Consider the following 24,561-nt stretch of genomic DNA (forward strand, 5'->3'; position numbering starts at 1 on the left):
GAAGACATTCCATTTATCCTTTTAGTCTTTGTGAATGTTTGTCATACCCCAAAATTCACCCAACTCTGATACAACTTTCATCTGATCCATGACCCTACTGCACATGCATGCTTTCATTATCTCCTCATCATAATTATATTACTTTCATAACCAAATACATATTGCATGGGACCAAGGCATGATCTTAAAAAAAAAAAAATTAAAAAAAAAAAGAAGAGAAAAAGAGGGGAAACCGGATTTTGCCTTGCACACTCCAAAAAAAGAGAGCCTTTTTTGCACAAAGGGTATTTGGTTCCCCCCATTTTCCCACCAACTTTCCCTATAAATAGATGCACTATTCCCCTTCATTTTTCATGCTTTCTAGCCCCCAAAATTGATGAAAAAATATCATTCAACCCCTCTTCTCCAAACCTAAATCAAAACCCAAAAAAACTTTTCCCTCCCAAAAGTCACCACTACCAACTTTTTTCCATTTCACATTTTTTTCCTCAAAGTTTCTCACTCTCTAACACTCATAACCCAACCCTTTTACTAAGCTTTCACCACAAATATTTTCATCCCAAACCCCTTACTTCACATTCAAGCTCAACACCATTTCTACCTAGCTTTTTTTCATATTTTGTGGGTAATGATTTTAACTTAAACTTTTTAACTTTTTGTTTCTTTTTTTTTGATTAAAAATGATTGTTTGTTCTTGGTTGGTCTTTTGAGATGGTTTAGATTCAAGCTTGCAAAAAAAGATTGACTTTGGTTTACTCACCCTTTTTTAAAGATTTTTTACTTTTACTATCATTTTTCACCTTTTTGTGGTTGCTTTGTGTATGTTATCATTTTCTTTTATTATGGACTTGTTGTTGTGTTTGTTTGGTTGATGAGGTCTATTAGATCTTGACCATGGTTGTTTAGAGTTGATTAAATCTTCAATGTTTCAAATCTATCTATGGTTGATCAATAGATCATTCATGATACTTTGAGGCATTGATAGATTGCCTCTATTTTAACCATATTTGGATCATTTGATGCATAGATGAAACCATGTCTTTACATTAACTTGCTAATCCATTTGCTTATTGTTACTAACTACTAATTACTAACTCCTAACATTTATATTATTGCACTTTATTTTTTTGCAATTTGTTTTATTGTTCACTTTATTTCAAGTATTTTATGTTTATGTTTATTGTTATCTAACTATATCATTTACATTATGCTAATTTATTTACTACCTTATTATCTTGTTAAATAAAAGAGGAATAAAAATAAAAGAAAGAGAACAAATCACTTTTTTTTTTTTAATACTAATAGATGAACTTAAGGTTGCATAACTTTCTTTGTTACAAATCTATTGTTAGTTGATTTTTTAATCATCTTCAATACTTTGCATCAATGATAAGCTATCCCTTAATGTGTCATATTTTAAGTCTTTTTGGCATAAGAAAATAGTCTTAAAAAATATTCATTTTTATACATATTACTAACCACTAATTTTACTTCATTAATTTTGTTTGCCATTAACCTTTGTTATTGTGATTTTGGTATTATTGACTTATATTTGTTTTATATCATTTATATTCACTAACCATTATTATTGTGATATTGTTTCTTTTTCTTCTAATTTACTTTTATGTCATTACCTTGTAATTTACATTAAAGTACTCATCATCATCATCATTGTACAAATTCATCATGCATGTTTATTTATTTGTTATTTATTTTATTATCATCAAACATTAAAACAACAAAAAAACATGATAAAATGATAAGACAAAAATATTCATTCCACTCTTAATCAACTTGGACTTAGAGGATTTCATTTTAGGACCCTTGCTTGGAGGCCTTTCCCTTATCTTTGTGATACTTTGTAAATGTCGGATTTTATTTGTAACTTACATTCATGTTGTAAGAATGGCATCATGGCACCACCTTAGGGGGACATGTTTGTAAGACCATTATCCCTTGTTTAGCTTAGGTCACTTTTGCACACAAAAGGCTTTCTCTTGGGCTACCTTACAATGAGACTTTTTAATTTCTTGTTGGTTACTTTGCATTCATGTTGCATAAGCCAAATTTCATAATCAAAATAAAATAAACCCTTGATTCAACGTCAAGTGGCATTTTCTTAGCCAAATTCAAAAATACTTAATAATGACGATTATTATTGTGCGCCATGAGCCTTAAGTGGTGGAGAATGAGTGAGAATGGAGCATTCCTACCCTTACTCTGATTATTTTGGACGCAAGACGCTTGAGTTGTTGTCTAGAATAATCACCTCCGACCATAGACTTTAGTACAATATAATCACAAACATTCTTTCATAAAACCCTTATTCAAGGTAAAAACAATACAACTCATCAAACTCTTTTTTGTGCCTTAGGGCATCATCCCGAAAACCTTTTTTCAAAGGTAAAATCAACCAACACACAAATATTTTCTACTCCGAACTACGGAGCTCTGATTCCTCATCCCCGAATGAGTGATATGTAGGCACAAGGGCCACAATCCTTGGCGAGCGCTATAAGAACAAAAACACCCCCCTTCTTTTCACACATTCTTTTGAAAATAAAACAATAATAGATAAATCCCATATATGTAAAACAACCCAAATGGTTCCCATGGAGTACCATGGACGTAAGGGGTGCTAACACCTTCCCCTTATGTAACCGACTTCCGAACCCAAATCTCGGTTGCGAGACCGATTCCTTATTCTCCTTTAAAGCGCTTCCCGTGCGCGTCTCTTTTCCGAGGGTTTTATCGACTATTTCCCCTCTCCTCTCCGATATAGGTAAACTAAATAAAATTCGGTGGCGACTCTTCTGACTTTGCCTCTCTTTGGCATTCTCTTTAGTTCCGGTTTCGTTATCGTGAAATCCCGGTAGCGACAGCTGGCGACTCTGCTGGGGAACAAAAAATCCCTAAGCAAGTCTAGCCTAGTTTGGGTTGTTTCCTCTTTTACGTACGTGGAGATTTATCTGTTATCTATTTTTTTGTATATATTGCTTTCTTTGCTAACTCGTGCATATTTTCTTTGTTTACCTGTTGTTCCGAAACTCTGACTCTGTGACGAAGAATTTTTGGAAGCAATAATGGTTGCAAAGAAAAAACCTTATGTGAAGGACTCCCCACCCGAGTCTGAGAGTTTGCTTGAGATAGGAGAGGTTGAGTAGTATTGATCCGCGAGGTTCCTTCCTCGTTAGGATCGTACGAGAACCTCACTTAGTGGTAGATTCTCTTAAGGGGATTGATGACCGTCGTGCTTTCGGCGTAAGCATCTTTTCTTTTACTAGAGTCAATGACCTTAAGACCCCTTTTAGAACCTTTAAAACTATGGCTAGCCTAGACCGATGGTCGCGTAGTATAGGCCACCGAGGTGCCTTCCTCGTAAGGGTCGATACAAAGATCTCACTTAGAGTAGATGACTTTGGTGGAGCATTCGCCTGGCAAGTAAATTGACATAAGCGGCTGACAGTCAAAGAAGTCCATGACTCTAGGGGCAGTGTCTTAAACCCAATTTTCCAAAAGCCTTAGATCACACAAAGCGAGAACCTTGGTTTACTAAGCAGTCATTATTAACTCCATGCTTCGTCACGATGGTCCAAAACCACGAACCCATGCCTAAAAACCTGTGGAAATAATAAACCAATCATTCATTCATACATTCATTCATCATCAAAATAATAAGCAAAGCTCTTAAAATCTTTCGTTTGTTCAAACGCAGAATTACAAGACTATTTTCCGACACAATCATGGATACTTCAACAAAGAAAAACACTTCTTCTTTCCGCTTCAAGAGTCCCGACATCAGGTCATTAAAGGTCCTTTGCTCAAAGGTCATAGCTCTCAAAGACAACAAGTTTAGAGCCAATTTTGGGAACATCATAGATCTTCTAACCGAGAAGGTTGACTATTGTGCTATCACTACAATGTCCCAATACTATGACGTCCCTTTAAGATGCTTCACTTTCCCCGACTTCCAAATCTCTCCAACCTTGGAAGACCTCGAGAGACTCCTCAATCGACCAATCAAGGAATACAACCCCTTCCCGAAATTGGAAGAAGGATTCTGTTTGACCGAGCTCTCACTCATCTTGGGTATCAACACCAACAAGTTAGTGGATAATTAGGGCGTTAAAGGATCCCTCAAAGGTTTAACTCAAAAGTTCCTAGAAGCCCATGCTTGGGAAATGATTAAAGAAGGAAGACCCGACTTTTGCAGTGCAACTTTGGCACTTTTGATTCATGGAATTGTCCTCTTCCCAAATCTGGACAAGTTCGTGGATCAATTAGCAGTTGAAGTCTTTTTAACAAAAAATCCAGTGCCTTTTTTACTTGCCGATTTCTACCATGCCTTACATACAAGACATGAGACGAAAAGAGGTACCTTCCTTTGTTGCGCTCTTATGCTACATCTTTGGATGAGGGCCCGCATGCCTCAAAGTGGACCCTTCGCCGAAAACAAACTGACATGGCCGCAAAGGTTCGCATCTCTCTCTGCCAACTCAATCCTATGGTACAAGAGGGAATGGGATATAAAGGATGTCATCGCAAGATGTGGAGAGTTCTCTAACGTACCCTTAATAGGAACACAAGGTTGCATCAACTACAACCCTGCTATACTCAAGAGACAACTAGGGTACGCCATGACAAGTCCCCCCGAGGAAAGAGATTTCATTCCATTTGTCATCAATACCGTGGATCCGCTTGATTCGAACGTGAAAAGAGTGAGAAAAGCTTGGACAAGCATAGTCCGTATTAGCCATGAATGGGGTAAGAAAAATATCCTAGCCAAGGAACCCTACTATGTGTGGGTAAAAGAGAGGGCTAGGGTGGTTAAGATGCCGTTTCTGTTTGATCCTTCTTCATTCCCGTTGATGCCTGAGCCCGAGCCTATCCTACAAGAGGACATGGACAAACTTACCAGCCAAATCAAAGAGCTCGAGTTGGAAAACACTCAACTACGAGTCGAACTCAATCGCGCCAAGGAACGTAACCACGTCTTGGAGGATAAGGGTAAGCAAGTCTGTGAAAAATTTGAAGATAGCAAGAAAAGGCTCCGATTAGCCGAGGGACAAAGAGTTTGGGTTGGTGGAGCTTTACAAGGAGCTAATTCTGAGCTAGATTTCCGCAACGAGGAGTTGGATCGAGCATCCCGAATCATCAAGGACCTTGAAAATACTGTCGAGAGGTCTAATGCCATGAAGAAAGAAGCGAGGGAAGATTACGAGGCCCAGATTCTCGAACTAAGGACCACTCTAAAAGAGTATAAGGATTTTCTAGCCAAGGAGCAACTAGAGAAAGAAAAGATTCATCGAAGCTTTATGCGTGAGCAGTTCAACCTTGGACGAGCTTGCGAGCAAATCAAGAACTTGAAGAGGGGAATCTATGACCAAGCCTATGTAGAATTGCAAAACAACTGCAGACATTGGGAGGAGCGTTGCTATGAATTCGAAGCTGCCGTTGTTCAAAGGGACGAAATCATCCATAATCTCCAAGTCCTTTACGAAGAATGGAGGGACAAGTACACGAACATGACATTATTAACCAACTATGCCCTTCGAGACTTTCCCGACAAGTTGAATGAGGCAGATCTGATCATGTGCCCAGATAATACCCCCAAAGAGGTCTACCACTTCGTCAAGTTCTGCAAAAGAACAATGGCCGAACTCATCACCGACATTGAGGCTCTCCGCAAGTCTCAAGGGGTCACTTTTAGGGTGGATATCTAGTTGGTTTATTTGCTTCCATTACTTGTATTTTGCAACTTCTATGTATTGTTGTCTATTTTCCCTTCAAAAGATGAATGAAAGTTATGATTTTTCTCTATTGTGTTTTCCTATTTCATGATTGTGAACGAGAATCGTCAAGTAATTATTGCAATGAATAAACATGAATAACTAAAAAGAGCTTTGCTTTAACAAAAAAAAAATTCATGCATCATATGCATCTTTCGAAACACAAAAACAAAAAAAAAACAAAAAAAAAAACTCATCCATCCACCCTTTTTTCAGAACCGCTCTCCAAAGCTGACTTTTCGGTACGATACACGAGGACGTCGACAAGCGGTCATGGAGCAACTTCAAGAGAACCAAGTTGTCCTTCAGGAAGAAGTATCCCAAATGCGGTCCCAAATGCGGTAATTGATGGAGACTATTCAAGCAGTCGTAAGAGGCCAGGAGGTTATGGCAAAAATGCAAGAAGAAATGAATCAACGTGCCAGTACTACCAATCCTCCTACCCCTCAAATGGTCGAGAATCCGACTCCAGTTCCTCAAGTTGATCCTCCAATTAACATTAATGCACCCGTCGGTGTTCCAAACGACAATCCTCGTCCTCATGCTCTTGAGACAGACAACCAACTTGATGCATTCTTCAGCCCAAGGGACACTTCTCAGGATGACGCCTTCGGTTCCGCAACCAACAAGGTGGAGAGGAAGGTAAAGGCTATCGAGGAAAAGCTCAAGGCAATGGGGAGCACTGACCTTTTGGGCCTCGATGCGGCAGAAATGTGCTTAGTACCTGGGGTCATCATTTCGGCCAAGTTCAAAGTTCCGTACTTTGAAAAATATAAGGGAAATAGCGACCCTAGGATACACATTATGGCATACTGCCGAAAGATGGTTGCCTATTCCAGCGATGATCAACTTCTAATGCATTTTTTCCAGGATTCCCTCAGTGGGGCATCTTTGGATTGGTACATGCAACTCGAGGGCAACCATATTCACACCTGGAGAGAAATGGCCGAGGCATTCCTCAAGCACTATCAGTACAACACTGATATGACACCTAATCGCACGCAGTTGCAAAATATGACTCAGAGGTCTGAGGAGTCCTTCAAAGAGTATGCCCAGCGGTGGAGGGAATTAGCTGCTAGGGTACAACCCCCATTGCTAGAAAGAGAACTGGTAGACATGTTTATGGGAAACTTACAAGGTCCATACCTTGATAGAATGGTAGGGAGCACCTCTTCAGGCTTTTCTGACCTGGTCTTAGCCGGTGAAAGGATAGAAAATATGATTCAAATGGGAAAGATCCAGAACTATGCCAGTACTTCTAGTGCATCGAAGAAACCTTTTGTTCCCTATGGTAAAAAACGAGAAGGCGAGACCAATGCTGCCTCCATCATTCGAACAAGAAATCCCACTTATCCACAAGTAGCTGCCATAGCTCCCGTCCAACCAAGTCAACAACAACCATTTTCAATTCCTGTTCAAACTCAACAACAACAACGGTATCAACAACAACTGCAACATCAGCAACCACAATATCAACAACAACAAAGGATGCGAAGGCCCGAGAGAAGATTTGACCCAGTTCCCATGCCTTATAGCCACATTCTACCATATTTATTGAGGGGATCACTTGTGCAACTAAGGGAGTTAGGACCCCCACCAGCGGTTCTTCCTCCCGGTTATGATGCAAATGCCCGCTGTGAATTTCATTCTGGCGCTCCTGGGCATTCGATCGAGAATTGTAAAGCATTAAAGTACAAGGTTCAAGATCTTATTGACTCTAAGGCAATCACGTTCGCCCCCAAGAGGCCGAATGTGAATAATAACCCGATGCCCCCTCACAACAATGCATCGGTGAATATGATGGAAGCTGACAATGGAAGGAAATTGACGTCCTGTGTGGACGAGTTAAAAACACCACTCATCGAGATCAAGAATGCTTTAATGAAGAATAATGTATTTCCCATCTGTGGTAATTACTGTGAACACTGTCTGATTAACCTGCAACAATGTGGAACATTGAAGTCTGTCATACAACAATTAATGAACCAAGGGATCTTGGTGGTAGATTGTCCGTCCACAAAGGAAGATGTGTCTACCCTCGAGATACCATACGATGAAGTCCCTCATCTGCAAATTCCATATGACTTCTCTCAGTTAACTCTATCGACAAATCCTGTCACTCCAATCGTAATAACAGTTCCCACACCATTCCCATATGTTGACACCAAGGCAGTCCCATGGATGTATGACACCTCAGTCTACATTCATGGTCAGAAGGTGCAAGAAGAACCGTTGAAGTCTAGTGACCCAATGATCAATATCACCGGCACTAGCGGAGTCACGAGAAGTGGAAGGATATTTGCGCCGACACCCACTCCAATTGGAACTATCAATCCTTCAACTTCAGACAAAGGCAAACAAATTGATGGCGCTCAGCAAAGACAAGACCCCGCACCTTCAAGTGAAGTAGACGAGTTCTTACGCATCATCAAGAAGAGTGATTATCGAGTAGTTGATCAGCTTAACCAGACACCCTCGAAGATCTCAATGTTGTCTCTATTGATGTGCTCGGAGGCCCATAGGGAGGCTTTGGTAAAGTTTCTGAGGACAACTCACGTACCACAAGAGATATCTGTTTGTCAGTTTGAAGGAGTAGTTAACAATATCGCTACTAGCTTAAGCTTAGGTTTCAGTGATGAAGAGCTTCCCGCCGAGGGGAGGAATCATAACAAGGCTCTCCATATTTCCATTGAGTGTGTGGACACAGTCCTATCAAGAGTTTTGGTAGACACTGGGTCTTCCCTCAATGTCATGCCTAAGAGCTCCTTTGCTAAACTAACTATTTAAGGACTCGTAATGAAGCCGAGTGAGCTTATAGTAAGAGCATTTGATGGGACTAGAAGGACTGTAATCGGTGAGGTGAATTTGCCTATGAAGATTGGTCCCAATATTTTCCTTATCACTTTCTTCATAATGGATATCTATCCAGCCTACAGTTGTCTGCTTGGAAGGCCTTGGATCCATTCAGCTGGTGCAGTCACTTCAACGCTCCACCAAAAATTGAAATTCTTAGCTGATGATAAGCTAGTTGTTGTCGAGGGTGAGGAGGACATTGTGGTAAGGCACCTCGCATCTTTCAGATACGTTGAGGGAGAAGGGGAGATAAGGGAAGTCCCATTCCAATCATTTGAAGTTATCAATGTTGAAATGGTTTGCCCAGCAAGGGGTGAATCAAAATATGCCGAATCTCCCATGGCATCTCTTAAAGACGCCCTGACAATCATAAAGGATGGACACCCCCAAGGATGGGGAAGATTGCTTGAACTCCCTGCCAACAAGGACCGCACCGGTTTGGGATACAACTCCCAGAATTTGAAGAAGCCCGCGCCGATATCTACAAGGAGATCAGTGCTCCCGCTGTCCGACAACTTCTCAAGTGCTGGTTACCTGGATGACAATCGTATTTGTGCCGTGGAAGAAGAAGAAGAAGAAGATGATGATGATGGCTTGATCTTCACAAAGACTGATGGAAACGGTGTTACCAAATGGACCGAGTTTGAAATACCTAAAGTGACCTTGATCAAAATGTAATTCCCAATGTTGTTTTCCTTCCTTTTTATCAAAAGAACCCATGTCAAGCCCAAGGCATGGGGGAATCATTTGTAGGGCCTCATCAAATTTCCTTATTAATCATTAATGAAAAAGGATTCATGTTCGCAGTCAATTTTGAGATCCCTGCCTTTCATTTAATTTATTTCACTTTTTTTGTGGCATTTTTCACTACAACAAACAAGACCTTAGACAGCGCTTTTTTTAGCCTTAGACAGCGCTTTAAAGCACTGTCTAAACCTCCGCTGCTAAAGGTTTAGACAGCGTTTTTTTAAATCTTAAAAGCGCTGTCTAAGCCCCCCCCCCCCCTTAGACAGCGCTTTGGTCAAAAGCGCTTTATAAGACCCTCTTATTTTAAATTTTTTAGGTATACCTTAGACAGCGCTTTAGAAAAGCGCTGTCTAAGCCCCACCCCCTTAGACAGCGCTTTGGCCAAAAGCGCTTTCTAAGACCCTCCTATTTTAATTTTTTTAGGTATACCTTAGACAGCGCTTTTCAAAAAGCGCTGTCTAAGCCCCCCCTTAGACAGCGCTTTTGCCTAAAGCGCTTTCTAATCCCCCCCTTAGACAGCGCTTTTTACAAAAGCGCTGTCTAAGGTATACGAAAATTTTTGAAGCTTTTGTTTTAAACCACATTTTTTCCAGGTTTATAAACCAGAATTTCTACCTGTTTTCAACCAGATTTTGACAGACAATTATCACATTTTATATATGCCATTTTGGCCTTTTTTCTACCAATTTTTGGCTAACAAATATATATATATACCAATTCAAACCAATTTTGCCTTAAATGTATCAAAATATATACAAATTTATGTACACATTTACAAGTCATAACATATACTACAAATGTACACATTAATTACACAAATTTATGAACAAACATCGAGCTTTATCATGAATTGACACCACTCCTCTTTGATTTCGTCCACTTGATCCTTTGTATAAAATGCACACTTGAATTCATCAAAGTACTACATAATAATATAACATATTTTGAATTAATTCCAACTATTTAATTATATGAGATATGTGTAAATATAAAAATAACTCATAAGTTAGAAATACATACATCGGTGGGAATCTTTAATCGGCCCAATGCAAGAGTATCTCGCATAAACCTCAACATGAAATACCCGCAATCTATTTGATTACGTTGTTGAGGACACTACATATGAAAAAAAAAATATGGATTATAAATCCTAAGTTTTATCAAGTGTCATCACTAATATAATAAAAAAAGTGGTAATTAAAAATATACCGCCACTTTAATCCATGTAATGGAGTTGGCGCCCCTCCTTGAGGTTTGGATATCTCGTTGGGCCCGAAAAGCTTGTAGGACGCTAATAAAATAAAAATGAAGCAATTAGAACAATTCACATAAACTAAGAAAAATTTTGAACATTCTCACTTACGTGTCAATTAGGACCTTCATATCCGGGTATGTTGTCCAATCATTTCCTAACGAGTCAAGATAATACACAATTTCTCGGATAGGATTGATTGCGAGCAACAACCAATGTCCACTGTAATGATTAGGCAAATGTTAGATGGTAACTTGGAAAATAATTATAATAGATGAATTTAGAATGAAATGCTAACCCGGTATTAAACGGTATAAAAAACAACCTGTGATGAGTTGCTGGTCATCACAGGTTTCCAACACTTTTTGCACGACATAGTTTGCAAACTGATCCTTCATCATAACCTAAAAACCACCAAAAATACAATTAAAATATAAGTCGGAAAGTGGTTTTAGTTAAGACTAGGAAATAGGGGCTCCATGTCATGCACAACAAACCTGTAGAGGCTCGTTGTCATCGGTGGAACCTATCATCTCGTTCACAATGGCTTGACGCTCAGCGGCCGTCCCAAAACATAGACACTTTTCTATCACATTAGAAGCAAACTTCTGCTGGCTCATCTGTACTATCTGTCCAGTTAACTCCTTTATTATCGCAGAACGTTCCTCCGGCTTGCCATGCTCCAGCACATGCTGAAAATGTTAAACAAATCAAACACGGGAAAATGAGTCGAATCTCTCCTTCAGGCACACATTCAATACACTTCTGGATGACATGGTTTCCGTTCTGATCACGCACGCAACGCATAATTTGACCGTCCAGCTCCGTAACCATTTTTGTCTGTTGATCTAAATGAACCACTTCAATAGCCTAGCCAATGCAGAAAAAAGAGATTAATAACTGTAAATATAATGGATTAAAATATCAGAATCTCACACAAAATGAACAATAACATAATCAAATGAAACCACCCAAATTTTTTTTTCACTTTAATACTTCAGATGTCGAACACTTTAGGAACCATGTCAAAATGAGAAGAAAAACATAAAATAAACGAATCGGTTTGCTCCAAAATAAAATAAAATACCTGGCGACTCGTACCCAATAAGACAAAAAGGAAGTACTTGGTCTTTATTTCAACAACTCATCAAAGTGAATTGTCTCATTCACAAGAGAGAAACATTCTAGTAACAGTTTGCGGAATATTGGGATGATGCGACGAATCATATTAATTAACCTTAGTAACATGGATCACCAAACCTAAACTTTTTGGCAGATCACAGAAAGACCAAGATACCAAAGGTAGCAAATTACAGATGATTTACAATACAAATAAATGCTCAAAAAGCACACTGTCATCATTAATACTAAAAATTAATAATTAATAAATCTAAACATTGTTGTCAAGATCAAGATCCCACCAATAGAGTTAAGATTGTAACAAGTATTGTTATTCCTACCAAAAGTGCAACACAATTATAGAATATTGTAAATCGTAAATAATAGGGTATACAGTAAGATATATTGTGGTAAAAATCATAAGGAAGATAAATTGATGACAAGACAGACCTTTTGGATAACGCGACAGCCATACATTTGAAGACTTAGTGTCAGCACATGACCAGTAAGTTGGTCAGCCAGTTCTCTGATTTGTTCTGATGATCCATGCTCGAAAAACTAAACATGAATCAGAATACGTTGGCACACATAGAGCAAGTATGGAAGTTTTAAAGTCAAAAGAGCAGAACTACCTTTTGAATCACATAATTACCGAAGACATCGGTCATTAGTGTTAGTGCATTCGGCATTATTTCATGGAAAACCATGGTTTTCTCGTCAACCGAAGCAGTCTCAAGTTTCTGTTGGATAAAACGGCTTCCATACTGATCGGCACTGTAAAAGAATATAAAGAAAAAAAGAGTAAGATAAAATGTTCAAAGTCGAGAAGAGAAACATAGTATTATGACCAACATTAAGCACCTGAACTCAACAACATGACCAGAAATTTCTGAAAGTTCGAAACATTTGGTCTTGTTGCTTTTGAATTCATCGAGCAAGGAAGGTGGAAAGTTATCGTCCAAATTACTAACAGCGTCCGAATGCCAAGCTCCCGTTAAACCACCGCCAGCCACATTCCTCATCCCAGACAAACGCGCATTTCGCTCACCTTGGCTCATAGGACTACCTTGTCCATACATGGAGTTTGGGAAGGAAGAACCTGCAAGAGGATTTCCGGGATACGACATGCCGAGACCATACGATGGATTTCCATAAGAATTATGGTTCATGCTAGTTGACTTACCTAAGTAAGGGGAAGAAAAGTGTGCTTTTTGCTGAGCAATTAATGACTCGATATAAGCTTTTTGGAGGCTAAGTAAATCCGGTACGTTGTTATTTCTTGCAGATTCATTAAGAGCTCCAATCTGTGCAGCAGTAACTTCGCTTGATCTCAGATATTGAAGATACAAAGGATCAAACATGGGAAGCTGATGAGGGCTACCTGCAGTGAGATTTCCCAACCTGCTTGCATTCCGTAACTCCGATGCAGCCAACAAAGGTCCTAAATTTGCGCCTCTTCCCAAGCCCCTCGAGTCCATGGCATTCATTCCTAATGCAGACGGTGGTGCGGCATGTTCAAAGAAATGTGGCAAATTTCCATTCCCAAGCTGGCTTGCCATCATCGGTGATGATGAAGGATTAACAGCAAACCCGCCCATGTTATAGTTGGCGTGCGAGAAATGCGTATCATCAACATGCTGATAATGAGCAGGCAATGAATTACCTCTTCCAGTAACAGTTGGTGTAGAAGGTCCTCTTGCATTATACGTAGAATCATTCACCTCTAGTCCAAAACCGACGCTGCTTTTACTCGCTTTCAAATAGGGATTGTTTGGAGAATGGCGAAGATAAGGTAGCGAATCAGACTTGTTTAAGTATTGGTACTGATTAGCATTATTACGAGTGTAATCTGATTCACTGAGACTTGCTTGGAGGCAGATGATGCACCATTCTTTTCATCCTGCTTTGAAAAACATGAAGAAAATGTTAGAAACAACAAAACTTAACCGAAAGACAATACAAAATAAACAATATTTTAGAATATAATTCAGCAAATAATCAAAACTTTTAGCTCATGATCATTATATAAATATAATAACATTCTTCAGTTACAAAGTAACAATCCGGACAAAAAATTTCAAACAAAAAGAATCGAAACTCCATTGTTAATCTCGAGAACTTTCATAATAACTTTTCTTATAGTTTTCAAGGTCTTCCTCTACCTCTACCTGTTTCACGTCACGCATTCTCCTTGCGACAAATCCAATAATAACTTTAGCTAAAAGGTCTCAATCTCACACCAACATAACAACAAAAACAACAAAAATCCAAATACAAACAGTATTAAAAAATTGCATAATCCCTCACCGGAAATATATCAGCAATGCTCCTCTGCCTACTTCCAAGCCCTAGCGCCGGCAAACCAATCAAGCCATCGTCGCCGCCCCATTCAGCACCATCCATCTTCCCATTAACCCCTCCAGCCTGCATAGAAAAAACAGATCTTTCTCCATTCACATTCTCACCTCCTTCACCATTCAACCTCCTTCCTTCACCATTCATCCGCCGTTGCGAAAACCGCCAATCTTCTTTCGACACTAACGGCGGAGGAAACCTCGGATTCAGATTCGCATTCATGTAATAATAATTGGCGTAAACCCTAATCAGCGATCTCATCGCAACATCAGACATCGTCTTCTGGTGATTATCAATTACCATTAGATAAACACGAGAAAAAAACTTCACTCAACAAAAAAAACACAACCCAGATGAAAAAACACGTTAAACTTCAATAAAGACACAATCTTTGAACGAAGAACCAAATAAAAATAACACCTTTAAAAATCAAAGTTCGATTTTTTTTACGACCCAGCAGAGAATTAAGAACTTAAGCTGAAAAAAAAGTGTTTTTGTTAGATGGGTGTTTCGATTAAGTTAATGGGTCGAAAATAGAAGTCTGAAATTTAATTTTAATTAGACCTTAGACAGCGCTTTTGTGGAAAGCGCTTTCTAAGATATGCCTTAGACAGCGCTTTCCAAAAGCGCTTTCTAAACCCCCACCTTAGACAACGCTTTTGGTTTTATTTTTTTTTTTAATTGAAAGACTTTAAACAGCGCTTTCTCAAAAGCGCTGACTAAGGTCTATATTTAAAAGCGCTTTCTAAAAGCGCTGTCTAAGGGGGGGTCTTAGACAACGCTTTCTAAAAGCGCTGTCTAAGACCCCCCCTTAGACAGCGCTTTCATTATTTTTTTAGAACATTTTTCGTATTTTATTTTTTATTTTAACCTTAGACAGCGCTTTCTTTTAAAAGCGCTGTCTAAGATGCGCTGTTAAAAAACCTTTTTGGCATAGTGTTTCTTTTAAAAAAAATCTTTTCAAATCATCCTTTCTTTCATACCAATAAAAGCGTGAACCTTAAATCATGCAGATCATCCTCGACAACCACCAATGACAATTCTGCTACAGTCTCATACAGCTTTGACAACCCGATTAATCAAGCTGATGAAGAGTGTGAGGAAGAGGCCGAACTCCCAGAAGAATTGGCAAGGCTGCTCAAGCAAGAGGAAAAAGTCATTCAACCGCACGAAGAATCAGTGGAAGTGATTAACCTTGGGACAGATGAGGAAGCGAAAGAAGTCTGAGTTGGCTCCGCTCTACAAGACGAGGTGAAGACAAAATTGATTGAGCTCTTGAAGGAATACAAAGATGTGTTTGCATGGTCATACCAAGATATGCCCGGCCTCGATACTGACATTATGGTCCATCATCTACCCCTTAAAGAAGAATGCCCTCCAGTAAAGCAAAAACTACGAAGGACCCGTCTCGACATGGCTATGAAAATCAAGGAGGAGGTACAAAAGCAGCTCAACGCCGACTTCCTAGCAGTCTCCAATTATCCTCAATGGATAGCTAACATTGTGCCTGTACCTAAGAAGGATGGCAAAGTAAGAATGTGCATAGATTACAGAAATCTAAATAGAGCAAGTCCCAAAGATGACTTTCCACTGCCACACATTGACGTGCTAGTAGATAATATTGCCCAGTTCTCTGTTTTCTCTTTTATGGATGGTTTCTCCGGTTATAACCAGATCCGCATGGCTCAAGAAGATATGGAGAAAACCACTTTCATAACACCATGGGGCACCTTCTGCTACAAGGTGATGCCTTTTGGATTGAAGAACGCTGGCGCCACATACCAACGAGCCATGGTCACTCTCTTTCACGATATGATTCATAAAGAGATTGAGGTCTACGTCGACGACATGACAGCCAAGTCTCAAACCGAAGAAGAACACCTTTTCAATCTAGAAAAGCTGTTCGAGAGGCTGAGGAAGTTCAAATTGAGGCTTAATCCCAACAAATGCACATTTGGGGTAAGATCCGGCAAATTGTTAGGTTTTATCGTCAGTCAGCGTGGCATCGAAGTAGATCCCGAGAAAGTAAAGACCATACAAGCTATGCCTGCACCCAAAACCGAGAAGGAGGTCCGAGGATTCCTATGTATATTGAATTACATTGCTAGGTTCATATCTCACCTCACTACCACTTGTGATCCAATCTTCAAACTTCTTCGAAAGGATCAAGCCATCATTTGGAACAATGACTACCAAGGCGCATTTGAGAAAATAAAGGAATATTTGCAAGAGCCTCATGTGTTGATGCCTCCTGTACCTGGTAGACCATTAATCATGTATCTCACCGTTCTTGAAGGATCAATGGGTTGTGTCCTCGGCCAACATGACGAGACTGGTAGAAAAGAGCATGCAATATACTATTTGAGCAAGAAGTTCACTGATTGCGAGAGTAGGTATTCGATGCTTGAAAAGACTTGTTGCGCACTAGCATGGGCTGCCAAACGTTTAAGACAATACATGCTCACTCATACAACATTGTTGATCTCTAAGATGGATCCTGTCAAACACATCTTCGAGAAGCCGACTCTAACTGGTAGAGTAGCCCGATGGCAAATGGCTCTGACCGAGTACGATATCCAACATGTCACTCAAAAGGCCATCAAAGGGAGTGTATTGTCTGATTATCTTGCACAACAACCCTTGGAGGACTATCAGTCTATGCGTTTCGAATTCCCCGACGAGGATATCATGTTGATTAGGGATTGCAACATCCCCGGTCCCGAGGAAGGACCCGAGCCTGGATTCCGATGGACCATGGTTTTTGATGGAGCTTCTAACGCTCATGGCAATGGCATTGGGGCAGTAATCACTTCTCCAACTAATTTCCACCTCCCCTTCACCGCCCAATTATATTTTGAATGTACAAACAATATGGCCGAATATGAGGCTTGTATCTTTGGTATTGAAGCTGCTATCGATCGTAGAATCAAAATCCTGGAAGTTTATGGGGACTCAGCCTTGGTCATCAGCCAAGTCAAAGGAGATTGGGATACTAGAGACCATAAGCTCATTCCTTACAAAGAGCATGTCTTGGGAATGGAAATTTGCCACATTTCTTTGAACATGCCGCACCACCGTCTGCATTAGGAATGAATGCCATGGACTCGAGGGGCTTGGGAAGAGGCGCAAATTTAGGACCTTTGTTGGCTGCATCGGAGTTACGGAATGCAAGCAGGTTGGGAAATCTCACTGCAGGTAGCCCTCATCAGCTTCCCATGTTTGATCCTTTGTATCTTCAATATCTGAGATCAAGCGAAGTTACTGCTGCACAGATTGGAGCTCTTAATGAATCTGCAAGAAATAACAACGTACCGGATTTACTTAGCCTCCAAAAAGCTTATATCGAGTCATTAATTGCTCAGCAAAAAGCACACTTTTCTTCCCCTTACTTAGGTAAGTCAACTAGCATGAACCATAATTCTTATGGAAATCCATCGTATGGTCTCGGCATGTCGTATCCCGGAAATCCTCTTGCAGGTTCTTCCTTCCCAAACTCCATGTATGGACAAGGTAGTCCTATGAGCCAAGGTGAGCGAAATGCGCGTTTGTCTGGGATGAGGAATGTGGCTGGCGGTGGTTTAACGGGAGCTTGGCATTCGGACGCTGTTAGTAATTTGGACGATAACTTTCCACCTTCCTTGCTCGATGAATTCAAAAGCAACAAGACCAAATGTTTCGAACTTTCAGAAATTTCTGGTCATGTTGTTGAGTTCAGGTGCTTAATGTTGGTCATAATACTATGTTTCTCTTCTCGACTTTGAACATTTTATCTTACTCTTTTTTTCTTTATATTCTTTTACAGTGCCGATCAGTATGGAAGCCGTTTTATCCAACAGAAACTTGAGACTGCTTCGGTTGACGAGAAAACCATGGTTTTCCATGAAATAATGCCGAATGCACTAACACTAATGACCGATGTCTTCGGTAATTATGTGATTCAAAAGGTAGTTCTGCTCTTTTGACTTTAAAACTTCCATACTTGCTCTATGTGTGCCAACGTATTCTGATTCATGTTTAGTTTTTCGAGCATGGATCATCAGAACAAATCAGAGAACTGGCTGACCAACTTACTGGTCATGTGCTGACACTAAGTCTTCAAATGTATGGCTGTCGCGTTATCCAAAAGGTCTGTCTTGTCATCAATTTATCTTCCTTATGATTTTTACCACAATATATCTTACTGTATACCCTATTATTTACGATTTACAATATTCTATAATTGTGTTGCACTTTTGGTAGGAATAACAATACTTGTTACAATCTTAACTCTATTGGTGGGATCTTGATCTTGACAACAATGTTTAGATTTATTAATTATTAATTTTTAGTATTAATGATGACAGTGTGCTTTTTGAGCATTTATTTGTATTGTAAATCATCTGTAATTTGCTACCTTTGGTATCTTGGTCTTTCTGTGATCTGCCAAAAAGTTTAGGTTTGGTGATCCATGTTACTAAGGTTAATTAATATGATTCGTCGCATCATCCCAATATTCCGCAAACTGTTACTAGAATGTTTCTCTCTTGTGAATGAGACAATTCACTTTGATGAGTTGTTGAAATAAAGACCAAGTACTTCCTTTTTGTCTTATTGGGTACGAGTCGCCAGGTATTTTATTTTATTTTGGAGCAAACCGATTCGTTTATTTTATGTTTTTCTTCTCATTTTGACATGGTTCCTAAAGTGTTCGACATCTGAAGTATTAAAGTGAAAAAAAAATTGGGTGGTTTCATTTGATTATGTTATTGTTCATTTTGTGTGAGATTCTGATATTTTGATCCATTATATTTACAGTTATTAATCTCTTTTTTCTGCATTGGCTAGGCTATTGAAGTGGTTCATTTAGATCAACAGACAAAAATGGTTACGGAGCTGGACGGTCAAATTATGCGTTGCGTGCGTGATCAGAACGGAAACCATGTCATCCAGAAGTGTATTGAATGTGTGCCTGAAGGAGAGATTCGACTCATTTTCCCGTGTTTGATTTGTTTAACATTTTCAGCATGTGCTGGAGCATGGCAAGCCGGAGGAACGTTCTGCGATAATAAAGGAGTTAACTGGACAGATAGTACAGATGAGCCAGCAGAAGTTTGCTTCTAATGTGATAGAAAAGTGTCTATGTTTTGGGACGGCCGCTGAGCGTCAAGCCATTGTGAACGAGATGATAGGTTCCACCGATGACAACGAGCCTCTACAGGTTTGTTGTGCATGACATGGAGCCCCTATTTCCTAGTCTTAACTAAAACCACTTTCCGACTTATATTTTAATTGTATTTTTGGTGGATTTTAGGTTATGATGAAGGATCAGTTTGCAAACTATGTCGTGCAAAAAGTGTTGGAAACCTGTGATGACCAGCAACTCATCACAGGTGTTTTTTTATACCGTTTAATACCGGGTTAGCATTTCATTCTAAATTCATCTATTATAATTATTTTCCAAGTTACCATCTAACATTTGCCTAATCATTACAGTGGACATTGGTTGTTGCTCGCAATCAATCCTATCCGAGAAATTGTGTATTATCTTGACTCGTTAGGAAATGATTGGACAACATACCCGGATATGAAGGTCCTAATTGACACGTAAGTGAGAATGTTCAAAATTTTTCTTAGTTTATGTGAATTGTTCTAATTGCTTCATTTTTATTTTATTAGCGTCCTACAAGCTTTTCGGGCCCAACGAGATATCCAAACCTCAAGGAGGGGCGCCAACTCCATTACATGGATTAAAGTGGCGGTATATTTTTAATTACCACTTTTTTTATTATATTAGTGATGACACTTGATAAAACTTAGGATTTATAATCCATATTTTTTTTTCATATGTAGTGTCCTCAACAACGTAATCAAATAGATTGCGGGTATTTCATGTTGAGGTTTATGCGAGATACTCTTGCATTGGGCCGATTAAAGATTCCCACCGATGTATGTATTTCTAACTTATGAGTTATTTTTATATTTACACATATCTCATATAATTAAATAGTTGGAATTAATTCAAAATATGTTATATTATTATGTAGTACTTTGATGAATTCAAGTGTGCATTTTATACAAAGGATCAAGTGGACGAAATCAAAGAGGAGTGGTGTCAATTCATGATAAAGCTCGATGTTTGTTCATAAATTTGTGTAATTAATGTGTACATTTGTAGTATATGTTATGACTTGTAAATGTGTACATAAATTTGTATATATTTTGATACATTTAAGGCAAAATTGGTTTGAATTGGTATATATATATATATATTTGTTAGCCAAAAATTGGTAGAAAAAAGGCCAAAATGGCATATATAAAATGTGATAATTGTCTGTCAAAATCTGGTTGAAAACAGGTAGAAATTCTGGTTTATAAACCTGGAAAAAATGTGGTTTAAAACAAAAGCTTCAAAAAATTTCGTATACCTTAGACAGCGCTTTTGTAAAAAGCGCTGTCTAAGGGGGGGATTAGAAAGCACTTTAGGCAAAAGCGCTGTCTAAGGGGGGGCTTAGACAGCGCTTTTTGAAAAGCGCTGTCTAAGGTATACCTAAAAAAATTAAAATAGGAGGGTCTTAGAAAGCGCTTTTGGCCAAAGCGCTGTCTAAGGGGGTGGGGCTTAGACAGCGCTTTTCAAAAGCGCTGTCTAAGCTATACCTAAAAAATTTAAAATAAGAGGGTCTTATAAAGCGCTTTTGGCCAAAGCGCTGTCTAAGGGGGGGGGGCTTAGACAGCGCTTTTAAGATTTAAAAAAGCGCTGTCTAAACCTTTAGCAGCGGAGGTTTAGACAGCGCTTTAAAGCGCTGTCTAAGGCTAAAAAAAGCGCTGTCTAAGGTCTTGTTTGTTGTAGTGGTGGCACTATCTGAGCTGTCAATTCACGCCATCTCTGGGCATACTCTTTGAAAGCCTCTTTCTCTTTCTGGGATATTGCCCTCAACTGGTCCCTATCAGGAGACATATCCACATTATACTTATATTGTTTGACGAAAGCTTCGCCAAGATCATTGAAAGAACGGATGTTCACACTCTCCAGACCCATGTACCACCGGAGCGCGACACCTGATAAGCTATCCTGGAAGTAGTGGATAAGCAGTTGATCATTATCTGTCTGAGTTGACATCTTGCGCGCATACATCACAAGATGACTGAGCGGGCAAGTATTTCCCTTATATTTCTCAAAGTCAGGTACTTTGAATTTAATAGGGATCTTCACGTTGGGCACAAGGCACAACTCAGCAGCACTTTTACCAAAGAGGTCCTTACCCCTCAGAGTCTTCAGTTCCTTGTGCAACTTAAGGAATTGGTCATTAATCTCTTCCATCTTCTCATAAACGTATGGGCCCTCAGATGGCTCAGGATGATAGATGGTGTTTTTAACTCATGGTAAGGTATGCACAACGGGAGGTGGCACAGAAAGGACCGGGCTAGATGCCGGCAGAGAAGCGAGAGTTGGAGCAAAACCCTCGGGCACAAAGTTGGCAGGCATTCCCCACGGGAACCCGGCTGGCATAGAAGGAGCAAAATGGGCTGTTGCAGCAGGCACAGTAGAAGTTGCAACCTCAGATATGACAGTCCTTTGGGGAGGAGTTGCAGGAGTGGGCGAAGCTTGACTCTGGGCAGCCAGCACTAACTCCATCATGGAAGTCAGCCTAACAATCTCTTCCTTCAAATCTCGGTTCTCTTGTTCTAAGTGCTCTATGATCCTTGGATGATTGGCCCTTGTGTTATACGGGTGCATCAGCTTGTCTTCAAAATAAATGAAGAGCAAAGAGTTAAACCACTGATGAAGGACTCAGAACAAAACCTGCTTATGCATATGATGCATGCAATGTTTGTGCATATGATTTGTTTTTAATTAGAGGAACTTTAGATATTTATTTGCAAATATTTGGAAATATTAATCTTTTAAGACATATATGGAATACTCATAGCAATAATATTTGGAAATTTTTTTACACCAATGTAGTATAGTTTTGGTAACCAAATACAATACAAGAGGAAAGGAGAATAAACATCCTATGAAGCCTTAGAAACAATCGTCCAAAGCTCTCGAGCTCGGATGATAAGTTGCACGAAGCCTCTTCACCTCTCTCTCATAAGCTGCTTCCATATCGGCCTTCTCCTTAGCGAGCCGATCATACTTCCTCTTCCAAAACCTGGATGACTGAGGAAGAAGAGAAGTAACCACATCATCAGGCTCATCAATAACCTGATGCTCTAGAAATTCTATCACTGCTTCTTTATCTCTGAGCTACTGAAGTAGTTCTTCTCGCTCACGAACCCAAGCACGCGACCGGTCTTCATCTCTTAACTCCTCTACTCCTTGGTTAGGGAGGGTTGAAGGCCCAACCATAACCATAGAGGTAGGTCTAGGATAATCATATGACATACGGTACTCAAGAGCTCTCTTCCTCACCCAAGCGGTGTAGGGTTCCAAAGCAATATAATTCTTTGGACCAAGCTCCTTCCTTCCCTTCCTATGGACCTTGCACCAGGCGCGGACCATCCTGCCCTTCAAGTTCTGGGGATCTTTACCCTCTTGAAAGAACACACCTTCCAACATAATTTTGTTAGGTTTATCCTTTAAGGGGAACCCAAGCTGACGGCGAGCTAAAACATGGTTGTAGTTAATTCCACCACATGTACCAAGAAGAGGCACATTGGATAATTCACCACAAGAGTCAATAATCTGGACACCATCATGAACATGGTTATACCAAAAGATATAATCATTAGTGAGAGACATAAGTCTCGTAGACCACCGTAGACATCCCTTGTTCTCCTTGAAGGCGAGCGTCCGAGGCAAGTGCGAAATAAACCACTTGTACAACAAAGGCAAACAACATACAATGGATCCACCACCCTTTGCATTCCTCATATTCAAAGAGAAATAAGTGTCACCCAACAGAGTCGGAACGGGATTAAGAGTAGAGAAAATCCTAATAGCGTTCACATCCATAAAATTGTCGATGTTAGGGAATAACACTAGTCCATAGATGAGAAGTACAAATATGGCTTCAAAGGCGTCCTCACTCATGGCCTTCCCAAACAAAGTAGCTTGGGCAATGAGAAAATCAGATGGGAGACCTTGAATTCCACCTTTGGTAGTCATATGAGCAAGAATCTCAGATACATCTATGTGAAGCATGTCAGCAATCTCTTGGGAAGAAGGAACCCTCTCCAAACCACTGAACGACAACTGATCCAAGATAGGTATACCCACAAGATAGGCATACTCCTCAAGTGTAGGCAAAAGCTGGAAATCCGGAAAAGTGAAGCACCGATACAGAGGATCGTAGAACTGCACCAACACATTCATCAGACCTTCATCCACCTGAGTAGAAAGAATAGACAGAAGCTTCCCATGGCGAGCTTTGAACTCCAAAGGTTCTAATACATACGATGTCAAACTCCTTAACTCTTTCAAGTCAGGTTATCTGAAACTGTACTTCTTCGTATTCCTTCTTTGCTTATCCATGTCTGAAAATTTGTAAATAGACCTCTTAAGTTCCTTGAAAATTTTCTTGTTGAAGATATGGATGCAAATGAATGCATGAATGCATGGATGCAACAATCACATTCAAGGATCAAGCAAGTCACACCACACAAAGGTCACGGGATGGCTCACGTCATCATCAATATCAATCATCCATTTTGGTGGATTATGGTTTACACCTTATCAACACCCAAGTTCCATTGATATTGAGGATATACGAGAACAGATCAATCGCGAATCAAGGGTTTGTTGTAAGTCACGAGCATGGAGTCTCGATTAAGAACCACCCAATGGGAGTGTTCTATGGTTAAACCTGACAACCATGTTCTAAAAGGGTCCCCATAGTCATCATCTCATCTTTCGGATATTATCGGATAAAACGACTACTCGTATTCCAAAAATATTCTCAAGAGAGACTCTTATGAGTGTAGTATCGTGTAACAATCGTATCAAATCTTACACTTGAACGATCTTCGCACTACGTCCTAAAATAGGCCAAGATGGGCTAGGTATCTAAGGTCCTTGGCTTCTAAGGTTTATATTGGAAAGAGTAATGCTTAACCACGACTACTCGTGTGACATTATTGATCCCAACAAGACCTCCACCAAGTGAATGGGCTTGCAAGTCAACTTGCTAAGGAATAACTCCACATAAGTCAACAAGACTATGCCATTGATATATGAATTGCTTGTAATGTATGAATTGCTTAATATATCAATTGGTTGTATGCTTGGTGGTTATTCCTTAACAAGTTAACTTGCAAGCCCATTCACTTGGTGGAGGTCTTGTTGGGATCAATAATGTCACACGAGTAATCGTGGTTAGGCATTACTCTTTCCAATATAAACCTTAGAAACCAAGGACCTTAGATACCTAGCCCATCTTGGCCTATTTTAGGATGTAGTGCGAAGGTCGTTCAAGTGTAAGACTTGAGGCGGTCGTTACGCGATACTACACTCATAAGAGTCTCTCT

At 39.7% G+C, this 24,561-nt stretch overlaps 1 protein-coding gene and 2 pseudogenes across 1 annotated transcript; 1 reads left to right on the forward strand and 2 right to left on the reverse strand.

Annotated features, from left to right (window-relative positions):
- Positions 1 to 10,753: 10,753 nt before the first annotated feature.
- Positions 10,754 to 13,946, reverse strand: LOC127095349 (pumilio homolog 1-like; annotated as a pseudogene).
- A 3-nt stretch (positions 13,947 to 13,949) lies between these two features.
- LOC127096791 (pumilio homolog 1) lies at positions 13,950 to 14,433 on the reverse strand. Its single transcript, XM_051035334.1, has one exon. The coding sequence runs from the start codon at positions 14,416 to 14,418 to the stop codon at positions 14,044 to 14,046; it is 375 nt and encodes a 124-aa protein (XP_050891291.1). The 5' UTR covers positions 14,419 to 14,433; the 3' UTR covers positions 13,950 to 14,043.
- Positions 14,434 to 15,528: 1,095 nt separating this feature from the next.
- LOC127095350 (pumilio homolog 3-like) overlaps positions 15,529 to 24,561 on the forward strand; it is a 73,360-nt pseudogene continuing 64,327 nt past the window's right edge.

Source organism: Lathyrus oleraceus, chromosome 6 (genome assembly GCF_024323335.1).
Source record: "Lathyrus oleraceus cultivar Zhongwan6 chromosome 6, CAAS_Psat_ZW6_1.0, whole genome shotgun sequence".
In the NCBI taxonomy this organism is placed as follows: Eukaryota; Viridiplantae; Streptophyta; class Magnoliopsida; order Fabales; family Fabaceae; genus Lathyrus; species Lathyrus oleraceus.